Source organism: Saimiri boliviensis, chromosome 11 (genome assembly GCF_048565385.1).
Source record: "Saimiri boliviensis isolate mSaiBol1 chromosome 11, mSaiBol1.pri, whole genome shotgun sequence".
In the NCBI taxonomy this organism is placed as follows: Eukaryota; Metazoa; Chordata; class Mammalia; order Primates; family Cebidae; genus Saimiri; species Saimiri boliviensis.
Window position 1 is genome coordinate 51,782,787 of NC_133459.1, and position 26,337 is coordinate 51,809,123.

Genomic DNA, 26,337 nt, shown 5'->3' on the forward strand with positions numbered 1-26,337 from the left:
TCAATGTCTGTTGCCCTGCGGGCTGCCAGTGCAAATTCCAGGGGTGCCATTCACCAAGGTCACCACGTAAGTGGCGTACCTGGAGTGCAGCAGGGCAGCAGTCCTGCAAGTAAGCACTCCATTTTACAGATGAGGAAACTGAGGCTCAGAGAGACCAAGTAACTGGCCCAAAGATGCACAGCAGGCGAGAGCCAGAGCCTGGGTTCCTGTGACTAGAGCCTTGCCCTTCCATCAAACCCTGCATGCTCCAGAACCATCCCCAACCTCGGCCCGCAAAAGCCCAGGTGGCTGAAAGGGCCCTTGGCTGCATGTTCCACCGCCAGGGGCCCGGATCTACAGACCCCAGTGCAGCAAGTGACGGCTTGAACTTTAAATGAATATTTATATAGTTAATTGCATAACCTTTCAGCAAGGACAATGATTAAACAATCTGTCTGCTTCCTTTCTTTATAATTAATAAGACATTTGCCGTGTCCCTAAATAGACAGCTCTAATTATAGGCTCTCGAGGATTCAGCAGAGCCTGATACCAGCTCCCCACCTGCGAAGAGCCAAGGCTCTTGGAATGCCAGGACTTGAGAGACCTCAGAGGTCACATTGATGAGCATCCCTTGGAGTCACAGGAGACCAAGGCCCAGAGAGGGGAAGCAACCTGCCTAGGGTCACACAGCTACTGGCAGTGGGTATGCCAATTCCTGTCTCTCCTGGAACCCCACCATGTCTCCTGTGATGTAGCTTTCCTCCAAAGGTAGGACCCGAGCCTGGCTCGCAGGGTCCCCGGTCAGGCCTCTCCACTGCACAGTTCTGGGAAGTTGGTCTGGGTAATTACTGACACGCGGCATCTCCCTAGGAAGTGGATAGTTATTACCTCCATTTTATGAATGAAGAAAGTAAAGCCCAGAGAGAGAGTAAGCTATTTGTTTAAAGCCTCGTGGTGAGAGGCAGATCTGGACTTCCGTCCCAGGTCCAAACACGCCGCTTAACAGTGCACCTAAGCACAGCACGAGAGAAAAGCAGACCCTGTTGGTCTCCCTGGCACCTCCGGCCTGGAGGGAGGTCACTGGAGGAAGGGGACTCACTGAGCCTTTGGGCAGGTTCTGCAAGATGGCCGTCTGATGTCCACTCTCAGGATAGCTGCAGCCCAAGGGTCCCCAGCAGCATGATGCAGGAGAAAGAGCCTGGGTTTTAGAGGCAGACAGACCTGGGTCCAAACTTCATTTCCTAATTCTAAGGCCCTTAGGCAACTCATGAACCTCTCTGCACTGTGGCTCCCCTCATCTGAAAAGTGGGTTGAATAATCTCCTAGGGCTGGTGGATGGCTTAAATGAGGAAACATAAAATCCCTACACTCAGAGCTGGAACAAACTAGGAGCTCAGAAAACACTCGTCCTTGTTTTATTTCATGAAGTGCAAATGCCAGTGGTGGAGGAGGGGCCTGCTGTCACCACTAGAGAACGCACACTATGAGTCCACATGGCTCACCACGATGCAGACCCTGGCCCAGGACAGCCACTCCCCCTGTCACAGGTGCCCCTGAGGGGGCCACATGCCTTTGGCCTGCTATCTAAGTGCCCTAGGTTCTGAGAGGCAGGAGTGAAGAATCCCACTGTCTCTCAGACCACAGGAACCCTCTAAAGCTGGCAAGGGGGCTTTCCATGAAACTCCATGTCCTACGGTGGCTCAAGGCATTTAAGGGCATTTAAATTCCCAGAGATCCTGCCCCAGAAATTCAAATCCATTGGTACCTTCTCTAATTCATAAATTCACAAATTAATGAAAAGGGAAATGTCTGTTCAATTAAAGAATGAAAGAGCTTGGTGGCTGCTCATTGAGGGAGCACACCTACAGTGGCACCCCACGTCAGTTTTAGGGGCAGATCACCTCCAAACGGGGACTGCCAGCTCTAAGGGACCAGAGGCTCAGGTGGTGAGAACTGCCAGTGACACTCAGTCCAGCTCGGGCCACAGGAAGCACAGCGTGGGGCCAGCCAAGGTGCAGAACGGGGAGTTACTCCAGGTTCCTTTAGTCGAGGCCGGGCAAAATGCTGCCAGCTGGGTCAGTCCCTCACTTACTGGGTGGGCTAAGAAAATCTCTGGGCCTCCATTTTCTGATCTACAATAGGAAGATGAGCCTGGGTCATCAGAGAGGTCCCCCTTCCAGGTGGAAAGTTTCTAAGACGCATGGAAAAACCCTCCACATTCAAATAAATAGCATCCAGAACTCCAATTCACCTTGAACCATCCTCCCCTCTCCCCTCCTCACTGCCAGCGGACACCTGAAGTTGGGTCAGAAGTGTCCCCAGTCAAGTGAGCTACAATTAGAGCTGAAATGCCGTTGACATTAGGCAAATGTTCCGGGCTTTTCCACTGTGACTCCTGGCTACGTTTGACGGGTACTTAACCTAGAACCAGAGGGAAACGGAGCTGGGAGAAACCCCAGCCAGCTAAGGGCAGACATTGTAATGGGGGAAAACACAAGAATTGGGACCCTCTCTCATATCCCTTTCCCACTCACTGGTGAATGCAACCCCCTTCACAGACACTATTTTGATACCATAGGAATCTAACACCTTAGTATCTAACAAACTGTTGTGTTGGGGAGTGAGGGCTTGGAGCCAAAATAGAATACTTCAGATAACGCTGCCATTTACTCCAGTGATGACACCTGCATTTTTCCATCGGATTCTCACAATCCCTGTAAGGCAGGTACCATTACCACATTTTACAGATGAATAAACTGAGGCTCTGAATGACTGGGCAACTTGCCTGAGGTCTGACAGGTTAAAAGACCTGAACCCAACTACATCCAATTCCAAGCTCACTACACTTTACTGCCTATAATCTCTCTTTTAGGGGTAGGGAATAGGGCTCCATCCTGGGAGCTGGCACAGCCCCAGGAAGCTGGTAGGCTGTGGAGGTTGCTATGGCAACACCAATTAAATGGATAGCAGGTTGGCTGCTAGGTTCTCATTCAGTTGGTAAGCAGTGAGCAAGCCTGCTACCAGTTCCTGCTGCTCCAAATTCTGCCAGATCCTGACCAGAGCTCCCACTCTGGCCAACTTCTTCCAGGAAGTCCTCCGCCTTGCCTCTACCTGTCCAACGTCACACAGGAAGTGGATATCATGGCTCCTACACCCCAGCTAGCACAAGCAAGAAAGGGTTGTCTCAGAATACTAAGAGTTTAGGAATCTAGGAATTGTGAAGATTCTGGAATTCCGGAATGGTACTGATCAGGGCCCAGAGGCAGGTGGGAAGGTATGCAGGGCTTCACAGTGAGTAGCTGGGAGAGCCTACAGGACAGCTGGACTTCTGTCTCCTGGGTGCTGCCTTGGCTACTGCTCCCATAGGTGCCTTGGGAAACCTCAGGGGGCTCAAAGAGCCTTTTTTCCTAAAAGGGAGACCTGTCATGAATAAGCTGTGTGTCTTTGGAGCAAGTCTATCAACTTCTCTGGGCTTCCAGTTGTTCCTCAACTGTGAAAAACGGGCCTGGGAGGCAGAAGGAATGAGGCAGGGGGGTCCCTGCCCAGCCCAGGGGATGGGAAGGCAGCATGTGCTGGGACAGGCAAGAGGGTGAAAGACAGATGGACACGTGGGTAGGGCAGGGAGGAGAGACGGCAAGAGGGAGGGTGAGGATAGATGAGCAGGGAAGGGAGGCAGCCCAAGAGGGCAGGGGTGGGCGGGACCCGCAGGGGGACAGAAAGGAAGATGAAAAGGGACATCCACACAAAGAGATAGAGATGGGGGTGGGGGCGGGGGAGAGGGGAAGCCCAACCCTCAGGCAGCAAGGCAGCCCCCTCTAATAACCACCATGAGGCTCCTCTCCCTTCCCTTCCGCACCCCCAACCCGCACCGTGTGGGAGTATCTGCTGGAGTGAGGTATGGATGGAGGAGCTGGCTGACTGCAGTGGCGGAAAAGCCCCCTGTAGCCACAACCCCTCCCCAAGCACACACTCCGGGCTGCACACGACTCTGCCTTTTGCTAGCTGGGCAGCCGTGGGCAAAGGGGAGAACCGACTCCAGCCTCAGTTTCTTTCTCTTTCCGTGGGGATCCTCCTCCTTCCTTAGGTTGCCAAGAGGATGAAAGTCACAAGTGGGCGTGGCGGGGCTTTGTTCCTTCTGAAGCTCAGGACAAAGCCCTGGGCTTCCCTCCTGCCCGGGAGCCTCCAGGACGGCTTGGAGTTTGGCTGCGTGGAGGGCGAGGAAAGGATGGGGCCTGCAGCATGGCTGGGGAGGCCAGGAGCAGCTGTACGAGGAAATGAGGGCTCCTGTCTCGGGTGGGGGCCGCCCTCGCTCTGTTCTCTCTCTCTCCCTTTCTCTTTCTCTTATGTGGAGACTGGTAGCTCTGTTGCTAGGAGACGAGGAAACCCAGTTATCACCCTGCGCAGTGCTAGCTGGGACTCCGGTCTCCATTGTCCCCACCTCTGCCTCTGGGGCGACTGTTACCCCCTGAAGGGGCTCCTGGGTCCCCGCCAGCCCCGCCGTCCTCCACACGCTTTCCCCGAGCCTTTTGTCTTGGGCTCACGCTGCCGCAGCTCTGCCTCTGGACTGCCGGGTCCTTCCCCGCCCCCTTCTCATCTCCTTTTTAATTTAACAAATGTCACGGAATGACCTGCCGGCTGTAAGTTTGCTTTGAGGATTAGGGCCTGGAAAATAAATCATGGAGAGACAAAGCCCTGAGTGTGGGGGGCAGGCCTGGGGCTCAGCTCTGGCCTCCACCTCCCCTGGCTGCCTCTGCCACCGCCCAGCCGGCCATGGAGGCAGAAACTCCTAGGCTCAGCCCACCCAGCGTAAAGGAAAGGGCCAGGGTCTCGAAGTCTTGGCTGGGTAGCCTTGGGCAAGTCACTCAACCTCTCTGAGCTTCAGTGTTCTCCTTTAAAAATTCAGATAATAACAGTGTCTGCTTCATGAGGCTGCTGTGGGGATTAAAGGAGTGAAGGCGCACAGAGAGCTCAGCACACGATAAAGGCTTAGGAAGCCAGCTGCCATTGGCACTGTGGGAATTGTGGTCAGGGCCCTCAAGAGCAGCAGCGGGGAGGCCTGGGCTCCTTCTGGGCAGAAGGGCTCCAGAAGGCTGTTTCCAGCTCCTGCTGCCACAGGAACAGGCTCCAACCTGCAAGAGGGCTGTGAAGAAAGCCCAGGAACAGGTCAGCAGAAACCAGCAGTTCAACGCACCCAGGAGCGCCCTGGGAGCCTGGCACAGAGTGTTCAACGTGTCACCACTCCTGAGCCCCAAGCCTCCCAACAAGGAAGATCTGAGGAGGAAACTGAGGCCCACCCCACCCAGCCTGAGGGGCAGGACTCACTGCAAGTGGCCTCGGACTCATCGGAGCCGTCAGGACACTCCTCCTCGCCATCACACTTCCACCGCTCACGGATACAGTGGCCGTTGTCACAGGTGAAGTCACTGTCCGCACAGGTCTTCTTGGCTGCAGGGCGAGGAGGAGAACGTGGTGAGCCTGGGAGCAGTCAGAAAGCCAGTGGGGCGACCAGCATGTGCTTGGTCTGCAAGCCAGTCCATGGGGCCTCCAACAGCCCCACCAGCCACGGACTGCCTTGCTGACCAAGGGCAGAGGACAGGAGAGATACGCTTCTTCATTCCATAGGCATTTATTGAACACTGCATGAAGACAGGTAACATTCTGGCTCTGCCCTCTAAAAGCTCAAATCCAGCAAGCATGACAAGATTCATCATGTCCCCGTCACACTCCTGCTTCCCCTCCAAGTCCAGTTCCACTGCCACTGCCTCCAGGAAGCCTTCCCTGATACCTTATGGCCTTAGCTCCTTCAGCCATTTCTCAGTCCCTTTGCCTGCCTGTCCCACTTTCCCCAACTGGACCAGAAGTTGAAGTCCCTTCTGCAGGCACCAGGGAGTCTGTGATCATGGATCCTCATAGAGATGATTCCTTTGTGGCAAGATGAATGAGGTATTTTGTGTTCAGAGCAGTGGGAAGAGGATCTACTGGGCAAGACGCCCAAGTCAGTCCCTGCCCCCAGGTGCCTACAGCCTGCGCGGTGGCCTCCACGTTGCTCTGGGGGTTTCAATCCCAGTTCCTCCTCCACCTCCTCCTATCTGTGTGACCTTGAGGATGTTCCTTAACCTCTGAGCCTACATTTTCTTATCTATAAAACAGGGAGAAGCAGACAAAAGGCCGTGAGGAGCCACAAGAAGTTATAATGTATGAAGAATCTGCAGCCGACTCAGGCACATGGCAGATGCTGGAGAAGAGGCAGCTACTGCTGTTTTCGGGGTTCGAGTCTTAATCAGGAGCTGAAAGAATGAGGTTCTGTGCCCGCACAGGGATGTAGCAGGCCGAAGTTCACAGCTGATAATAGAGCTGAGGTGAGAATGCGGGTGCCAGCCCCAGCCCAGTGCTTTGCTACCTTCTGTGTCTTGTCCTAAGAGGAACCAGAGTTTCCAGATCAAGGAAAGGAAAGAGACGCGGCCCATGTCCTAAGGTGCCCCAGCTCCCTCCCCAGCAGTGGCACAGCACTGGGTGCAGCCAGCAGGCCAGGCCCGGGGGAGAGCCAGTTGCCCTGTCAGGCCTTCCGTGGGGGAACTGAGGCTGCCTGGCAACCACCAGTAGGTGGTGGGGGTTGGGGGGGGTTGGAGACTGGAAAGTGGCCTTGAGCACCCCACTCTTGACACCCTGCACCCTCCATAGCAGCCCTAGGCCTCTGAATTGGTGGGGTCTCATCTGCGTCAAATCTGCACTGAACTCACACACACCCTGTTCCTGTTGGTCCGAGCGCCCAGGACCCGCTACAGAACAAGGTGAGGAGGAGAGCACTGGGCAGGGAGTCCGGAGGCCTGGATTCGAGTCACTGCTGTGCTGTTGCGCTCCGAACCCTCAGGCACATCACGGCCCTTTTCTGACCCACAGTTTGATCAGGAAAAGAGAGGGTGATCTGGTGAGAGATCATCTTTCAGCTGTGGTAGTTCCAGAGCAGGAGGCCCAGAAACGAAGGAAGGGGGTCTCTTTTCAGCCTGAACGAGGTTACCTCAGCACAGCAGTGACTTACCCCAGGCCTTGCTGCGCTCAGACCACCAAAGTCCTCTCCTGGAATGAGCTGTGATGGATGTAACGTCAGGGGCACTAGGATGCGGCCTCTCCCCAGGGGCTGAGAAGTCCCATGGCCCCAGCCTGCCCCGTTCCCTCACCCTCCCCCCCTCACACTTCCCAATCTAGCCCCACTCAACTGCTGGTGGTCCCCACATACCCCATGCTTTTTATACCATCACGCCTTGCGCAAGCTGGCTTTAGTCTGAAAGCCCTTTCCCCCCGCGCCCACCTTCTTTCCATTACACACTGGGCTTCAGTATCACCCCCAGTCTTGACTGGGAGCCTCCCCAAGCTCCCACAATCCCCTGAATGTCCTTCTAGGGCAGAGGTTGGCAGACTTTTTCTGTGAAGGGCCATATAGTAGCTACTTAGGCTTTGAGGGCCAAATGGTCTCTGTCACACCACTCCACTCTGCCACTATGGGGCAGAAGCAGTCAGAAACCTTAGATAAATGAGTGAGCATGGTTATATTTCAATCAAACTTTATTTACAAAAACCGGTGCCAGGCCGGGCCTCCAGCCTGTATTTCGATTACCTCTGCTCTAGAGCATCACTAATCACGAGTCTGACATGGTTTGCTTTCTTCCCTGTCCCTGCAGCTCAGGGACTATGTTAACTCCAGCAAGAATCCAGCTCGGGGTAGGTCTCAGTGGGGGACACTAAGCCAAATGCAAGCACAGCCTCTGCTCCATACCTGCAGCCCCGGGCTCGCCTTCCCCTGGGAAGCCACCCCGTGCACCCCCTTTCTTTAAATCTACCCACAGGCCCTCTGGGTGCTTCTGGAGGTGCAGGCCTGCTTCCCTCCTTTCGGTAGCCTGGCAGGGATTTGGTGAGAGAGACTGGGTCCCTGAATCTGTTCCATGACTGTCCTTTTCAATGGAATCTTTGCAGTACATGTGCGTTCTAAGATGAGTTTTCTTCACACTTTGCTTAGAAGAATGCCTCTGTGTGTGCAGAACGAGAAGAAACCTGAGCAATCAGAGTACACCTTCAGATGGGTAGACTGAGGCCCGGCAAGGGAAAGGGGCTGGCTCAGGGAAACACAGCATGGTGGGGACAGGAACAGCTCTCCTGCCTCTCGGCCCAGAGCCCTGGAGCAGCGCTCTCTGTTTCCTGGCTGAGAGGTCATCGTCAGTGATAGATACAAACACCACCTATTGGCAAGTCATAGTCCACAATCATCGTAGAGTGAGTACCAATACGAACGGCAGCACCTGGAGAATTTCCGAAGGCGAACGCCAGAGGTATTCCCTCCACGAGAAGCTCAGCATCCCAAAAACACTCACTGGGTGCTTCCTCTGTGCCAGTCTGTGCCAGGTGTTTTTACCCAAGAAACCTCATGACAAGGGGCCTCCTGTGTGCTCATTTGACATACGAGGAAATTCAGGCCCAGAGATGTTAAGTGACAGGTCCAGGGTCACATCTGGGGGAAGCAGGATCACAATCTGAACTCACGGTCAGATGCCTGCCCATCCCCACCACGGCTCCCCAAACAAATACTCAGCAGTATCAGATGTGGAAGAAAAACCTCCCGGTAGGTGGGAAAGCCCTGTGGAAGCTTCAGTTTCGCATTCAGTGCTTCTGTTCTAGGTTCTGCACTGAGAACAGAATCCGCCCAGTGCAGCCTGGGAGTTAAGAGCAAGTCTGGGAAGGATGCGAGGTCAGATAGTGCCCAAAACAGCAGGGCAGGCTTGAAGAGGAAGGTGATGAAGGGGCTCTGTCGCTGGGCACAGGACAACGACATACCTCCAAGAACCTTGCCCTTCCTGGCATTCTGAAAGCCTGGGGGTGAGCTTGGCCTCCCTCCGTGTGCCAAGCCCTGGCAGGCACTGGGCAAGGAGGTCAGAGCAGCCAAAAACAGAGCTGCTTTGAGGTCAGCCCGGCAGGAAAGGGCAGCTGCAGGGACAGTGCCCTGTGCTGGTGGTTTCAGGAGCAGATTTGTTCGCTGGCTGGACCAGCGTGGACATTTTCCACTCTGCCTGGCACCTTTCACCCAACATCCCAGTGACTCCTCACAGCTATCTTGGTAGCTGTTGTTAATCCCACTGTACAGAAGAGGAAATTAAGGCTTGCAGGTGAGGGTGTTAGGTGGCAGAAGTGTGATTTCAACTCTGTGTGGCAGCTGCCAAAGCTTGATCTCTTTCCACGGAGACCCTCAACCACCTCAGTGTTACTGGGCTAAAAACAGGACCCCAGAGAGGCTACTGAAATCCCTCTCAGGTCTCCTGGAAAGTGCCCAGTAGTGCAGCAGAATACAACCGGGCCTGGGACAGCACCTGCAGGCTGGGGCCTAGACGGAAGGCCCTGGAGGCCCCGGCAGAAACCTGACCACATGGAAGGATCTGGAGTCAGAGCTGAGGCTGACTCCTGGCAGAGCCACCTCGGGAGGATCCTGGGCAAGTGGGGATGTGGCTTTCCCATGCACCTTTGTCACAAGGACAAAGACTCTCCTGGGGGATCCTAGTGAACACCCAGTGTTGGTCCGTTCAGTGCAGTGAGCCCAGCAGTCCGTCGTGAAGAGGCCATACGTGTCATCCCTGCCGTGAACGTCGTGTCGCTGCTCTAAGGCTGTCAGAGCAAGCCATGCCAGACCCCCACTCTGCAGGCCTTGGCTCTGGTTCCCAGGGTGACTCCCCAGCTGGGCTCAAGGCCATGGCTCCCTGTTTCCAGGGATTTATGTCCCCCCATGCCAGTCTACCCCTTGAACAATGCCTACCTCTGTGAGTCCCTCAGCCCAGGAGTGATACATAGTCACCCATACATAGTGACATCATAATCTGGTGCCATGGCAACAGATGGGCTGCCACAAAGCACTGGGGATTCTAGGGGCAGTGAGGAGGGGCTGACCCAGGGCAGAGTCGGGGAGAGTGGGAAATCCAGGACAAAGGGAGTGGGAAATGCTGTTTATAACAAGAACACGGGCCAAGGAAAGCGCCAGACAGCCCAGGTCTATCAAACTGTGCCCTGCCACTTGTAGGCTGTGTGACCTTATGCAAGTTACACAACTCCTCTGAGCCACACTTTCTTCGTCTGCACTCAAGGATACCCTCCCTGCTTCACAAGACACACAAAGTCGTTGCGAGAAGCAAATAGGCTAAGGATGGCCCCAGGGGTTTATGAACTGAAAAGCAAAAAGGCGCAAGTTGGAGGTGTATGAAGTCACAGCCCCGGCGCCAGCTGCTGTGTGTGTGACACCAAATCCCTCAGTCAGACCGTCTGAGCCTGCCTCCTCCTCATCGGGAAATGGAGGTGTGGCGCTAAGGCTTAAGGCCCCTCTGCTCTGAGTCTACGATCCTGTGAGATTATTAGAATCACTCAGCACCTCCTGGCTTCCCCGCCTCCAGAGACATCCCTCCCTGAGACAGTACACATCCTCCACATGCGGCTCCCCACCCACATGCATCCTGGAGCCCCGGTGCAGAGAGGAGGCTTCAAAATCCAGATCAGCCTGGGCTGCCCGGGGGCGCCGCTCCGGGCCGCTGCCTCGCGGCAATCCGAATGTCCTGCCGTGTTGGCCTCCAGGGTCCTGAGGCCTCTACTCGGCTCTGCCTTGTTACACCTCTGGAAGCCAAGGCTTAGTGAGAAGTGACTGCTCAAGGTCACAGCACGTGTCTGTGGGAGGGTTGCACTTGAACCCAGGTAATGACTCCGATCCCACTTTGTGGCCAGCAGGCCAGGTGAGGGCCACGAGATCTGACCCAGAGGGAAGGCTTCCTGGAGGAGGACACTGTGTTCAAGGAAGAGGAGTTAGCCAAGCTGTGGGAGCAAAGAGAGCAGTGAGGCACATTCCAGGAAGAGGGATAACGGAGCTTAGGGCATGGAGGAGCCAGCAGAGTGGCCATTAGGGGCTGGGGATGAGGCGAGTGGTAAGGGGCCTGGAGCTCCACCAGGCCAGGGACAACTTGCCCTGCCTGGGCACCAAGCTGCCCCTCAGAGGCCAGGCACAGGGGGCCTGGCTTTCCCAGAGCTTGCCCAAGGACCCCCAGCCTCTTGCTAAACACACCTGCTCTCCAGCAGCCAAAAAACCCCCAGGGCTCTGGGCTGCCAGAGTCTCCTTTGGGATTTCGGGAGGCCAGGCAAGACAAAAATCAGCCCCTAGCGGAGGAGAAGAGGGGTGGGGGCAGCACAGAGCCCGGGGGTGGCCATGCACCAGGATATTTGGGATAGACACTTATTATTTTCCCCCTTGGAGATTCATGACACACTCTGGTTTATAAAGGCCCTGAGAAGGACTGCAGTAAAAATACCTGATTGACTGTTTCCTCCAGCCTTCCAAGCATGTTTAACCAAGGAACTACTTTTTCAGAAGCCACACGTTTACTTCCCAAGAAACAAGTGGTCCAGTGAACCACACCTGGGAAAACAGCGCTGGGGCGCAAGCCTCCCGTCCTGCAGATGATTAGATGAGGTGCAGAGAAGGGAGGGGTTGGCCCGTTTCACCCATTAGCTGTCTGTCTCTGGGCTAGCCCCACTAGGCCATGAAAAATAGGACAAGGTGTTCACAGAGCATGGAGCCCAGAGTGAAGCTGCAGGGACCCCACTGGAGACCCCAATCGTCAGAGCAGGGACATGTCTAGAGAAGGTCCAAGGAAAGGAGAGAGAGAATTGATACCCAGCCACCAAGGACAGGAGATGAGGGAGATGTCAAGCCTTCCAGGCTCTGACTGGCCTCTGCTTTCTGTGGACAGGTCTTGGGCCCTAGGGAATGTTCTTTGAGGGCAGAGCAGAGACCCCTAAGAAAGGTGGATTCCAGCTCAACTTTGTTGCTCAGCAACGTGGGGCAGCTTCTGTCCCCTCCTAGGGCAGTTGAGAGAGGGGAAGCAAACATAAAGCCACAACCTTGGAGAGCTGGGTGCACAGAAGGGACTCGGCTGTTCCCACTTCCCCTCCCAGGCCTGGGCCAGTGCAAGGTGGCCTGGCTCTGGCTTTGCAGCCCAGCCCTAAGGCAGCTGGGCCACTTGTACCCGGGTTGGGGAGATGAAAGGGCTGCTCCCCCCACAGTTACCCTTTGCCAGAGCTCACCAGGCCCCGGCGTTGCCAAGACGATCGCTTCCAGCAGAACGAAGATCCGGGGTGGGGGCAGGGGGCGTGCCAGCCCGCCCCTGGACGACTAAACTGGCAGGGAGATTTAAATGACAGTCCAGGAAGCTACTATTAAACTGTCACCCCAGTCAACAGGACGACAGACCCGGAGTGTTCTCTGGCTGCAGCAACGACACAGCAGTAATGAGATGGGGAGGAGACCGTGGCCCAGAGCAACCTGCACCCCACCCGGGGGCCCCAGCCTGCCGGCCGTCCCACTGCCACAGCCACCCTCTCAGGCTGTGGCGGGTCCTGGCACGGAGCTGGGGCTCAACACAGGGCCTGGCAAACTATTTTTAGCAGAGGAACCCTTTTCCCAAGTGAACCCCCAACGTATTAAACAGATTAAAATGCAGCCGCGTGGTTGGGAGTTGGGTTGGGGGTGATGTCCAGAGCCCATCGCGGCAGATCTGGGGTCCAGCAGCGCTGGATTCAAATCCTAACCCCTCCCTGGATGTATGATGTTGCTAAACCCTCAGTTTAAAGATCCCATGAGTCCATTATAACGTTGCAAACAGCTGCCACACGGCTCTGCTGCTGACACTCTAGGGACCTAAGGCTCTCAGGCTGTCACACTCTGATTTGCACCCAAAGCCCCTATGACAAGACTCCACGACAGCTACCGCCAGAGTCCAAGATGTCACTAAGGTGCAGATGGTAGCCTCTGACGCTTCCCTTCGAGGAACTGTGTATTTGAGCCCAGATGTTCACATGCGGACAGCGTCTGACTACTCAAGGCTTGGCAGTTCCCAGAGGGCAAACCGTTCCCACAGTGTCCTGACGGTAGGGTACAGGGAGCCAGCACCCATGTGTGCTGGGCAGGGCTCGGCGCATGGCTTTGTGCTGCCCAGTGGGCTCTAGGGCTCCAGCCTCCATCATCCATCAGCAGGTGACATCTGAATTTGCCCTCGCCCCCACCCCACCCCCATCCCACCTGGGGAGACGGAGAAGCTGCGGGTGCTGAGGACAGAGACACACAAAGGGCTCAAGTGAAAGGATTCACCCCATTCAGAATGAAGGGGCTGCGGCGGAAGGAGGACTTTTTGGTGAGGATGGTTTTAAATTGGGAAACGTTTCCCTCAAAATTTTCTGGGATCTCTCCTCCAACCCATTCCACTGAGGAGCTACACATTCTAACCACACTAGAGCCTAAGACCATAATCTATTTATTTCCCAAGAAACAAGTGGTCCACCTTCACCCCGAAACACCAAGGCATGAAAATGAGGTTGGAAGGGTCAGGAGGCCTGAGGAAAGACTAACTGGGAGGCAGCAGCAGGGCCCCCAGCGGTGGAAGGAGTGTCACCTCTGCCCATTCTGGGCCTGTTTCCTCATGTGATCACATCTCTTAAGGGCCCCTCCAGCTGACCTGCTGGATCTGTGACCCCGTGACAAGGATGGGTTGTGGTTCTTGGTGCTGTTCCAAGCCCCTCCAAATGGGTCACCTGGGGCTTCTGGTCCTGCCTCAAGTCATATGTCCTTGGGCCAATCAATATCTTTTTTTTTTGAGACAGGGTTTCTCTCTATTGGCCGGGCTGGAGTGCAGTAGTATTTCAGCTCACTGCAGCCTCAACCTCGCAGGCTCAAGCCAACCTCCCACTCCAGCCTCCTAAGTAGCTGGGACTACCGGCACGCACCACCACACCCGGCTAATTTTGTGTGTGTGTGTCTGTATGTGTTTGCGTATTTTTGTTGTTGCCGTAGAGACGGAGTTTTGCCATGCTGCCCAGGTGGCCTAGGGCTGTACCAGAGCAGGTGATCTAGAGTCAGGGCATGGGAACAACCCATATGATTACAGATGAGTGACTTAACCTCTCAGAGCCTCAGCTTCCTCATCAATAACATGGGGCTAACCACCTCAGGGGCGGGAATGAAGATAGGTGGTAATGTTGAAATTCACGGTGAACTGCACAGCTCCACAAAAGCAGGTAGAGCTCTTGTCAATCATGCAGTTTATTTCTTACCACCGCCACTCCCCCACTGCCCCAGCTTTCCTGCAGGGACTTTGGGGAGAGCTGGGTTGCCTTCCTGTTGGAATGGGAGAGGGCCGAGGGCAGACAGGCAAGGGGTGTGGCTCAGCTGGAAAAGCATCTGGGTCCAGTGAGGTGCTGGGGAGCGGCCAGTCCGCACAGGGCCTGTGGGAGCTGCAGGCAGAGCACACCTGGAACCCGGGCCCCGAGGCCATGCAGCCCAGCTCTCGGATTTCAAACACGAGAAAAGGGGGCCACGGCAGCCTCGTGCTCCCATGGCAACCTCAGCGAAGCAATTCTGCTCCTCCCAAGATCCAGTCAGGAACAGAACTGCCATTGGAGAGACTGGAGGAATCATAAGATCGTCTTCGAATCACGGAACAGAATCTCCCCATCTCAGAGAGGATCTGAGAGTCGGAAAACACGCAATTTACAAGTACTTAGGCTGATTCCTCTGAACGTTAGAACCAAGGAGTCACAGAATCTTTCCAGTTTTAAATCACAAATCTTAGACTGACAAACAGAATAAAACCCTAGAAGCTTCTAATCTAATCCAGGAGCCAGGAGCAGCAAAGGTCTGCCCCTTCCCCAACCCCCACCAGTGCCGGCATCCTCTGTTCCCACCGCTGACATATGGCCATTCGCCCTCTTGAATGCTCTCAGCGACAGGGGGCTCAGTCAGCTGTGCTGGCTGGAGGCTGAACACGTTCCTTCCTCTTGAACAGGGAGGGAAATAAGCTCTCAACAGGAGATCCCCACTTGGTACAAATGGATTTTTCACCCCTCCTTGTTCTTTGGCTCTGGTCACAAAGATTCCCGGGGAAGTGGAAAGGAGCCAAGAGCTGCCACGAAATGACTTTACCCAGCAGACAGGCTGGTGATAGGTTTCGGTGGGAAACAGAAAGGAAAGGGCGATGAATTCCAACTTGCAGGGCGATAAAGGAAATTAAGGCATAATACCGAGGAGGCAGCAGTTCTATTAACCTGGGTGGAATACCAAGTACTCCGGCCTTCTCAAAATTGCTCCAAGTGAAGAGAAAACCCCCAAAGAGAGTGCGATTGTGGCCCAGGGCTCATCTGGATTAGAATGTTTGTTTGCCCTGGCACCCTAATGATGGGAATGAGGGAAAATTCCCCGTTTCCTGGGAGACAGCCATGCCAAAGTGGGGGAGGAAAGGCAGGCCCACGCGCAGCCACTGGACTGCCTGGCAAATGCTCAGGGCAGAAGGGGTCCTCAGGCCAACCGCAGGAAGGCTCAGTGAGGGGCCACAGGCAGCCTCCCCTCGCCCAGCCCTGTCCAGGGCTCTCTGTCCCATGTTCTGGGATGGCCAAGCTTCTGCTGACTCCCGTGCTCCCTGGAAAGTCTCAGGTTTCTGCTGCTGGAAACCAAAATTACCCAGTAGCAGGCCTACCGTGTGTCAGGGACCTGCCAGATGCTAGCACGTCCTGCAGTTAGTAAGACCTTTGGAGGTGGCCATGTGTCCAGGTGTTGGTTCTGGCAGGGCCAGGGCCTGGGGCTCTGGCTGGGACCACCCACCCATCTGAGGCCAGCCACAGGGCGAGCAGTATGGGCAGAGTTCATGGCCACAAGCCTCAGCTTAGCGCCTCCAGCCAGAGCTGGGCAGAAGGGGACAGACATGGCTGTGGGAGGGAAGAAGCGGAAAGGGGTGGGGTCATGGGCTCAGCAAACCCTCACTGTCCACTGGCATCCTGGCCAGACCTCAGCCATACCACCCACTTCTCAGAGTCCCTTACAGAGGGGTGCCCATCAGCCCAGGGCATCTGAGCTGGCACGGCTCCCCCCGTAAGACAGGTCTCAGGTCTCACTACAGCTTGGATGAAGAGGAAGCCTTTTTTTCTTTTCTTTTCTTTTTTTTTTTTTTTGAGACAGAGTTTCACTCTTGTTGCCCAGGCTGGGGTGCAATGGTGCGATCTCAGCTCACTGTAACCTCCGCCTCCTGGGTTCAAGTGACTCTCCTACCTCGGCCTTCCAAGTAGCTGGGATTACAGGCATGCACCATCACACTTGGCTAATTTTGTATTTTTAGTAGAAATGGGGTTTCTCCATGTTGGTCAGGTTGGTCTTGAACTCCCGACCTCAAGGGATCCACCCACCTCAACCTCCCAAAGTACTGGGATTACAGGCATGAGCCACCACGCCCGGTTGAAGAGCAAGCTACTTTTAAACAGCCTGCCCAGTGAGCACTGCTGGCTGCCTGAAGACAATTCACTCACCTTGGTCTTTCCTTTTCCTGCAAGTGAACACTTCCTCCCATCACTGAGGTTCGGAAGACCCCAGCCTGCTGTCTGCCGTGGCCATTCTCCCACCAAAACAGGTTAAGGAACCCAGGGCTCAAATCACGCCTTTGTCCCTTACTAGCTAAGTGACCTCAGGCAGGCTACTTGACCTCTCTGAGCCCACGTTTCCTCATTTAAAAATGTGGTGGTAAATCCCGAGTCACAGGGCAGCTGGTTGCTAGCTCACGTGCATCAGCGCCCGACATCAGGAATGGCACGCAGAAAAGATTCAGTGATGGACGTTCCTCCTCACTTCTTCCCAGCCACTGTAGCAGCCCCACCGCAGGCCCTGCACACAGTGAGTCCTTAAGAAGTTTTTGTTGCAATTTTCAGAGGGCCTCTGGAGGCCTAGCTCTGTCATCCTGGGCACCTGGTTATTCTGTGACTTGTTTTGTCCCTGTATAAAGTAGAAGGGCTGTTCCTTGGAGTAAAAGGTCAAGGCAGGTGGAATGATCACCTGGCAGCCAGCTGGGCTCATGGTGCAGTGCAGGCTACTTCAGAAGCCTCGTCCCTGGCTAACACACCACAGTGGTTCTAATGCCAAGCGGACAGCCGAGACTGGCCCACCTGGACACACAGGCAGGGAGTGGAGGTCACAGGGGGTCTGGCCACCCACCTTCCCTGCACCTCTACCCCTGCCCCAACACAAGTGTCTCCTAAGCCTCACAGGGAGCCAGGGGCCTCCGGAATGGCCTCTCCTCCACCCATGTGCATAGGCTCTGGCCCAGGAAAGGAGCTGGGGAGGAAACTGGAAGGTACCAGCCACCCATTCCAGGGTGAACGGTGAGCCTGCACAAGCTCGAGCTCCTGCGAGGCTCAGACTGCCGGGGGCCAGGGTGTCTGAGGTGCACAGCTTCCTCACTCTCTGGGATTTGGGAGTGAAGGACCCTCTTCTCCTCCTCTGTTCTATTGGGAAGCTTTCCATGACCCCATGTGGGATCAGAGGCTTCTGACCCACGGCCTCATCATCCTGCACTGGTGTCACTCGACCATCTTTCTCTACCAGACTAGCAGCTTGATGGAGGCAGGCACCGAGGGAGTGTGTACAGAAGGAATCGCATGCAGGCAGTCTGGAAGCCTGGGGCTTTTCCATCTATACAGAATGTGCAGACCCTATTTCCCCTCCAGCATTCTGCATGCACAGTAAAAGCAATCATCACCGAAGCCTTGCTCTCAGATCCTCCGTTCCTGCAGGATGTAGGGCTGTGGTCTGCTCCAGTGCTCTCCAGCTGGGTGGCACTCCCATGTCCCTTTCTCCAGCATATGAACTGGCTCTTGTGTCCTCTTTCTCTTGCCAAAGATGGGGGTGTGGTACCAAGGAGAACAGAGCCAAGGGACAGCAGGCCTGCATTTTGGTCTCAGCTCTACTGCTGAGCTGCTGCGTGGCCTTAAGTAAGCCGCTCGCCCTCTCTGGGCCCCAGTGTCAACATCAGTTGGATGAGGGGGTGGGTCCCACTGCTCTCTGGGTCCATCCCTGCTCTCCTTCACTGCCATGAGCCACAGGTGGGGGACTGGAGTTGGAGGAGAGTGCCGGCACCAGGCAGATGGTTCTGGGGACAGGTTGAGAGTCTGCAAGGCGAGGAGGGCACCTGCCTCTCTCCTGCGCCCAGCCCCTCAGGAAGCCCTGGGACACATGAACTTGGGCCTCAGCTTTGGCCCTGACTGCAGTGTGGCACCATCTCTGGGCCAGGCCTTCATCTGTCTACATCACCTCACCTCACCTCGTGGTTTACAAAGCCCTTTGTCTACGTCTCTTCATTTAGTTCTTACAATCACCCTCTGAGGTTCAGAGAGGGACAGGATGGGCCCAGGTCACACAGTCAGAGGACCATCAGGCCCAGCATTCTCCAGCAGCCCAGACATCAGATATCTCCTCCAAGAAACGGAAAGAACACAGGATGTGCAGCGGGAGCCCCGAGCTTGACCCTGAGCAGCGCTGGGAAATGGGAGTGGTACCCTCTCAGGAATCACTTCAAGCCACCGTGAAAATCCAACAGCGTAAAGATGCCAGAAGCACAGGTGCCAGCCAGGGCAGCAGTCTGCTGGAACAGAAAGAGCACCACGCAGGGAGCCCTAGAGCCCAGGCTCTAGGTTTGGGTTTCCCCATGTGTTAAATGAGGGACAAGGATGGCTGCCCTGCTTCACCCACTCACTGAAGGCCGGAGTGCACCTGCCACACCTACCCTGTCCCACCTTCCGCACAGCTGTCTGTGCCCACCACCTCAGCCAGGAGTAGTCAACAGCCCATTCCCTTTCTGCACATAGCACGGCCTGGCTCACTGCACCGAAAGGACAGGCCTGGGCACGGACCACACACAAGGAGGTGTGCTCAGACAGACGCACGGACACTCAGGCACATGCACACAGCACGTGTACCTGCAGATGGGCACCCGTGCACACAGCGAGGCACACATCGCCCACTTGCACACTCAGGCGTGCACCACACACTGAACATACTCAGACACGCGTGTCATGCTGTGCACACACTGCGGCACTCAGACTGTGCCCTCACACGTGCACATTTGGCGTCACGTGACACTCACACACTGCAGGCAGATATGCATAGATTGTCCTGCCTTTCCTGTGACAGCCAGATGGTGGGATTCTCCCAGAGGCCTACCATTTAATGCTCTAATTAATTTTGTAAAATTCTAGATACCTAAAGCCTGGGTTTATTCAAGTGGCCCAGGCATGGCCCAGTCTGAGGCCAAGGTGGGAAGCAGGACCCAGGACAAGGGGGTCCCACTGCACCCAGAAGACGCTTCACCCTCACCTGGTGAGTAGATACCTAGCCTAGCGAGGGGCTGGGGTCACAGGCCCAAAATGTGGGCCTGATCTTGGTTCCAAGAGTGCTCCTATGGCCCGGGACAGGGAGAGACCCCTTCCCAGCAGCCCTGGCAGAGTCGTCCGGCCCTGGCTGCACACCTCAGGATGCAGGGCGCCCAGTCCCTACAGAGGCCACTGACTCTTCTATCAGATTGCACCACAGCAAGGCTTTCCCGACACGGAGGTGGGCTCAGGGCTGCACATTCAAATAAAAACGCAGCTTGGCTGAGCCCTACTGTGTGCAGGACACGCTTCAAGGCACTGTGGGAGGACAGCGAAGGGAACAGGATGTTGACAGAGCACAGAGCTACCAGTCAGTGCTGAGACGGTGCTCACCACATCTCCAGGCAGTCTGCTCTGAGCGGACCGCAGTTCATGCTCTCTCAGATCTCCCGGGGGGCCCCGCCTTGTTCTCTGGGCCATGAGGATCTTGCGGGGTTCAGGCTACCAGGAAGCAAGTATTACTAGTCCTCCAGGTCTCCCCTCTACCTTTCCCAGGGCACCATCTTTGCTGCTGAATGTTTGGAAAAAGCAGCAATAAATTTACTGCCTCACTTATGAGTAATCTGCTGTCAGGAGCTGTGTGTAAGCAGAGGGCTGAATTAACAAGGCTTAATTAACATTAACGTTGTGATGGATCTCAAGTGAGTTGGGAAATCCCCCATCCTTGCCGCCCAGGACCCTGCCTGCCACTTCTCCGCTCATGTGGGAGGTGAGAGGCCCAGGGAGGCTCTCAGAGTTGCTGACAGACGTGACTGGGGGCTGGAGGCTTGCAGGAGATCAGCACAGGAAGCCAGGAGCCTCTGCAACTCCAATTCCAAAGAAGCTCTCAGACTAAGCCCTTCATCCCTTGCCTGGTGCAGTGGCTAACACGTAGGCCTTTGAGTGCAAGAGACCAGCAATTAAATCCTGCTGCTGCCACTCCTATGCTGTGTGACTTTGGGTGAGTCTCCCCACCTCTCTGTGCCTATCAGTAAAGGGACAGGATAGATTCCCCCCTCACCAGGCTGTCATGAGGTCATGCGTGGGGAGCAGAGGTGCTTCCTGCCCCGCTCCGCATCAACATAAGCGAAAGTGTCATTGAGTGATGATGGTGCTCGGAGCTCATCATCTCATTTAATCCTCCTGACCAACAGCTCTTTGAGGTAGGGCCTGCCATGACCCCACTGTGCAGAAGAGGAAACCAAGGCACGGAGAGGGGAGGTGGCTCGCCCAGCTCACGTGCTGTGTGATGTAGGGGGAAGAGGCTCCAGCCACCCACTACACTCACTGGCAGGAGCCCCTTGAAGGATCCAGAGAGCCGAGCTGAGGGGAAAGGTCAGGCCGAAGGGCCATGCTGGGGACCAGTGTGCCCTTGCGCAGTGGGCATCCCGTCAGAGAGGCCAGGTCCCTGTTTTTCAATGACTAAGGCATTACTAAGCTGCCCTGCAAGGGCCCAGCCTGTGTCAGGCTCTGGGGATGGGATAAAGGTGGTGACAGGTACACTCCTGCTCTCAGGATGGATTCCGCCTTCGACTCCTCTCCTCTGTCTCCTCTCGGCAGGGCACCCAGCCCAGCCCTGGCATGGGGCAGGCACACCATCATTTACCATCAGTGATTGCTGTTATTCATATGAATGGGAGGATGTTTCTGAGCAAAACCAACTTTGAGCAGCAGCAAGGAAGCCCATCCCGACCCATCTACCCCAACGCCTCACCAGAGATGGGAGTCCCCATGGCCCCAGCTGTCAGCCTGCATGTCTCGGGTCACTGGACAGGGCAGTGACCTCTCCTGTCAGTTTAGCAGCCTTGAGCTCTGCCCCGGGGCCCACCCACACCCTGTCTTCTGGGGGACAGGCGGGGCTCTGGGCCCAGGTCCCCAAGTTGCATCTCAGGGACTACCCACTTGGAGTCTTGGTGTCAGGGATCCACCTGGGGACAGCATGGGGAGAAGGGAAGAGGCTGGGCTGGGGCAGGGGTAGATTCCACCTCCAGAAAAGCCCTCGGGCCCTTCCTCAGCCTTGCTGCTTTCTGCCAAGCACCCAGTACCCCCGCAAGCCCTGACACAATCCCATGCTCCAGGAAGTCTTCCTCCAGCCACCCCAGCCCACCTCCCACCCTCCTGACCCAGACATTCTGTCTGCTGCTAAGCCGTGTGACCTGGAGGAAGTCATTTTTTCTCCTCTGTAAACGGGGGACGGAAACTACCTGCCTTACGGGCTGATGTGAATGGAATGAGACGTTGCCTGGCACAGGGAGGGCTCATATGTGACACCTACGATTACTGACAACCCAGAGGTTAGTGTGGTGGAGACCCAGCCGGGCAGCAGCCTGTGAGGAGCTGGGCAGGCTCAGAGGTCTCTAGTCTTTTCTGGGCTGCTCTGAGGCAGCAGGATCAGCCAGAGTCTCTGTGTGGCCCCTGTGGCAGGCCTGGGAGCCATGGAGCCTCTGAGGAAGAACCAGAAAGAACTTTGTTTCTGAAAATCCTGGAAAGAACCGCCAGATAAAGGAGTGAGGCTTCCATCCCAGGAAGTATGCAAGCAGGGGATCCATTCATTCATTCAACAAGCATATAGTGGGCCCCTCCTCTGTGCTGGGCCCTGTGTTGGGCACTGGGAGATTGGGAAAGTGAGCGTGAAAGCCAGTCCCACCTGAAGAAAGCCACACTCCAAAGACACAAGAGATGACCACGGTGCCAAATCAACCCCAGGTCATGGATGCCCAGCTCTGCACCTGCTTCGGAGCCCCGAAGAAATGCAGGAAGCCCTTTGCCATGAAAAGGGGGCTCGGGAAACACCCAGGACAGCACAGTGAGGGCTGAGCTCCAGCCAGCAAATGCAAGACCCAGGCCCCAGCCTGCTCTGTGCCATCATGCCCTCCGGGATCATAGCTCAGGGGCAATCCCCAGGCCCCTGCCCACCTCCAACACCCAGTGAGGGGTGGACAGGAGGAATCCGTGGTTTACAGGGAGGGCCCTGCTGGCAGCAGGGTGTGAGGAGGGAGGGAGGGGGAGCTGTCTCTGCCTGGACAGGGGCATGGGCATGGCCAGTCCCAGGCAGGGGGCAGGCTTATCCTTTGCCCACTTTCTTGCCCCACCCCCCAGCAGTTCCTGGGGTGTGGGCTCCAAGGAGGCCCAGCAGCCAGACCACCAGCTGCTTCCCCTCCCCACACAAACCCTGGCCACAAAGCGCCCTCCCCCAGCTCTGCCCGCCTGTGGTGACAGCCTCTTGGCACCAGCTCTCCCCTCCCTCCATCTGTCAGGAATCGGTGCAGACAGACTGTGAGAACCACAGAGGAAGGAGCGACGATGCATGGACCCTCCCTGCCCCAGTCCCCCAGGGTGCTCCCCACCACACCATCTCTCTCTCCCCCCTCCTGTGTCTCTGCCTTCTCTTTCATCTGTCTCCATCTCTCCCTACTGATGAAGACATCGACAGAGTGGGCGTGGGGAAGGGAAGAGGACCAGCCAACCAGCGACCGCACTTGTAACCACTACACACCATGACCACAGCACAGCCACCCATGTGGCTTCCCTTCTCTCACCATTAAGGAGCCAGAAGCTATGGGACTATGGGCTCAGTGTTCCCATCTGTACAATGGGTGGAGTCATTCCTGCTGGCCCACCTCCCAAGGGCCACCAGGAACCTGGAGGCAGCACATGGGAAGGGCCTTGTCAACTGCAGAGCCTCGTACAAGGCACGTGGCCAGAGCCCACAGCTTCTTTCTGTTCATCGTGAGAATGACGATCTCAGTGCTGCCCTCCACTTGGGAGTAGTGAGGCCAACATGGGACATAACAGACAGCAACATGCCTGGAAGAATAGAAATGGCAGTGGCAACACAGGCAGGCCTGTGAATGTTATGATTCCCACCACATTCATATGAGGAGAGCAGGGCGGAGGTGGGAAACTGAGGCCAGAGAGGGAAGTCACACAGCTGGGCTAGAGGCAGTCTGTAATAAGGGGCAAGCCTCCTGGCTGTACCCACACAGTTCCCCACTCAGAATGCTTGGACTTGTTCTTCCAGACCTTTCAAGAGCTTCTGTTTCTTTCTTGAATTCTCCCAAAAGGTGAGGAAGAAATCAGCCTTGCCTTTTGGCGGGGAGGAGTTGAGACAGGGTCTCGCTCTCTCACCCATGCCAGAGTGCAGCGGCATGACTACAGCCCACTGCAAGCTCAGCTCCTATGCTCAAGCAGTCCTTCTGCTTCAGCCTCCCAAGTAGCTATAGGCATGTACTACCACACCGGGCTAATTTTTTTTTTTTTTTTTTTTTTTTTTGAGAGACGGAGTCTCACTATGTTGCCCAGGCTGGTCTTGAACTCCCAGCCCTAAGTGATCTTTCTTCCATCTCAGCCTCCCCAAAATTCTGTGATTACAGGTGTGAGCCACTGTACCCGGCCTTTTTCTTTGTTCTTAAGTAAGTGAGCCATGCCCCGCTAGCAGAGTCCACAAGGGACAGGGAAGACCTGCTGGGGACCTGAGGGAGCAGTGGCTGGGGCTTAGGGAAGCAGCTAGGCTGGTCAAGTGTCCCAGTTTGCTCACAACTGAAGGGGTTCCTGAGATGCAGAATGTTTCGTTTTAAAACTGGCATAGTTCTGAGCAGCTGAAGAGGCGTGGTCACTTTATGCGTGGCGGACGTGTTGGGCAAACGAAGTGGGCGTTTTACCGGTGAGACCTGGAGACGAGACAGGTGTATGTCGGGTCTTGAAGGGCTCTGAACGTCAGAAGACTTGGGGTGGGCGTCACTGCAGAAGCTGAGCGAGGAAAGGGTGTAGCTTTGCATCTCTCAGAGCACTCGGCTGCTGAGCGAAGATGGGTTTGGAGGAGAGAACAGAAACTAGGTAGGGGCTGCTGCCTCCATCCAGGAAGGGCGTGGCAGCGGGTGGGGGAAAGGCCCAGCCTGGCAGGTAGGCAGGGGGTGTCAGGACTTCCCTCCTTCCCCAATTCGAGGTGACGACTCAGGGGAAGGAAGAGAGGGGTTGTGATGACTCCCAGCTTCCTGCCCAAGGCCCAGGCAACGCCTGTGCTCTGGACTAGTCCAAGGGGCAGGAGAGGTTCAGCCACAGCCCTCCAGTGCAGGATCTGGGTGATGCTGCCCGGCTACCCAGGAGAGCGAGCTGTCCATAAAGACGTCACCTTTGCCTCCAGGCACGGCACTTCGGTCCTCACCCTCCATGTCTCAAAGCCCTGGGAGGTAAGTCACAGGAGGCGCTAACGTTTATAGAGCCTGAGAATGCACTCCACCAGGCCCCACGCTGAGGGAGCCAGAGAAGCAGAGGCCCCAGAGAGGACGGTCCTTATCCGAGCCCACACCACAAGTCAGCTGTCCCAGGCTGGGCCTCCCTAAGCCTGGGAGCCATGGCAAGAATGCAGGTGGGGAGGGACCCTGGGCAGGCTTGCAGCGAAAGTGGAGGCAGACCCTGTGAGCAGAGGCCTGTGAACAGAGCTGGAATCGGAGAGGGCAGGACAGCTGTAGGAGACAGATCTGGACTGACAGAAGAGCAGCTTCTCTAACCGGAAGAGGAGTCCAGCAGTGGGGAGCTGCTTGGTCAGTCAGTGAGCACCCAGTCCCTGGATGCACTGGACACCCTGACCTCCACCCCACCAGGCTACTGAGGAAATCCCTGCACTGGAATGGCAGGGGAGGCCGCTCTGGCGTAGTGAAGATGCTGCCCCGGCCCATGGCTCACGCAGCCATCACTCAACACCTTCACTAGGGCCTGCTCGGAGCCAGGCTGGGGACAGCGGGCACCAGGGCTGGGTGGAGCAGAACCGGAGAGGCCTCCTCTGTCAACCTTCCCCACCCCGATCCGGGAGGTGAGGCCAGAGCCGAGCGGGAGTAGGAGATGGAGGCATGGGTCCCTTCAGCCCTGGCTGATCATACATCACGCCACAGGCCTGTGTCCTGCCTGCTAAAGGACCAAGTGTCTGTCACTTCGTGGGCATATTTAGGGCACAAGGCCAGGGCCCAGGCAGGGCAAGCCACAGGGTAACGGGTAACCTCCTTCTGCACCCCACCCCTCCTGGAGGCCCCTAAGGCTCTGGGCTCATTTCCTAATGAGGTCCCTAGAAGGCCTCTCCATAATTAAACTGGGTCAGCAAGTGATAGCCTGGGGTGGCGGGGGAAAAGGGGAAATAAAGGAGCCTTTCTGGGGCTCCCTGGCTCCTCCTACTCCACCCATCGTACAGCAGTCCAGTGAGGATGGGGACTCCTGAAGGACAGATGGGAGAGGGAGGCTCAGAGAAGGAGGTCAAAACAAGCCCAGGTGATCTTGAATGGAGCACTGCGCGTTCGCCTGGTTAACTTGCCTCACAAGTCAATTCACCTGTCAATCCCACAGCCACCTAGAGGGCAGCTCCATCTTCCAGAGGCAGGTGCTCAGATGGGTGAAGTGATTTGCTCAGGGTCCCACAGCTGGGAAGCCGTGAGGTGTGGACTTGCCCCCAGGCAGCCTGGTAGGGCCCTGCTGTTATCCATGTCATGGTAGATGCTCTCACAGATGAGGTAGGGACCCTGTCCTGGGGACCCGCACACCTACACCTCCCAACTGGCTTCACACCACGTAGGCCTGGAAGGCGGCTGGGGCAGAATTTCAAAAGCTGCCCAAAGTGACGCAAACCACTGACTAAGCCTCAGTCCCTCGAAGCCCCAGAGCAGAGATATACCCAGGTCACACAGCATGCTGGGGACAAGGTGAGGCTACCTGGTTCCTGTGGGTGAGGTTTCTGGTACTTTACATAGGCCAGGAGTTATTTATTACCCACAGTGTACAGAGCGGGAGTCTGGGGTTCCCATCAAGGGACTTGCCCTGCGCCTCCCAACCAGGAAGTGGAAGAGCTGCAGCTGGAAGCCAGGCCCGACTGCCACTGAAGAGGCCACCTGGCCCCGCAGCACTTGGCCCCTGCACGGGAGAAGCAGCAGAGGCAGGCAGGGAATGGGGAGAAGGAGGGAGACGAAAGAGCGTGGCACAGGCAGCTGATGTAGTCCGCTTTCGCTGGCTCATAGGTGTTAACAAATCAGCCTCGCCAGAGCTCGGCACAAAAATAAGCAGGTTGAAAAGCCTCCAGTAGATGTGGGCTCTGCAGTGGCATGGCTTAGGCCATGTTTCCTGTGTGAGGGGCTGGGG

At 56.1% G+C, this 26,337-nt stretch overlaps 1 protein-coding gene across 13 annotated transcripts in view; it reads right to left on the reverse strand.

The window, feature by feature from the left end:
* The window catches only part of LRP8 (LDL receptor related protein 8), a 78,288-nt gene that overhangs the window by 40,155 nt on the left and 11,796 nt on the right, over positions 1 to 26,337 (reverse strand). For all 13 annotated transcript variants that reach the window (XM_039473522.2, XM_039473525.2, XM_074380846.1 and 10 more), the window contains exon 3: positions 5,302 to 5,424. In XM_039473522.2, coding sequence (XP_039329456.1) covers positions 5,302 to 5,424 — 123 coding nt within the window. The remainder of the gene's footprint in view (positions 1 to 5,301; positions 5,425 to 26,337) is intronic.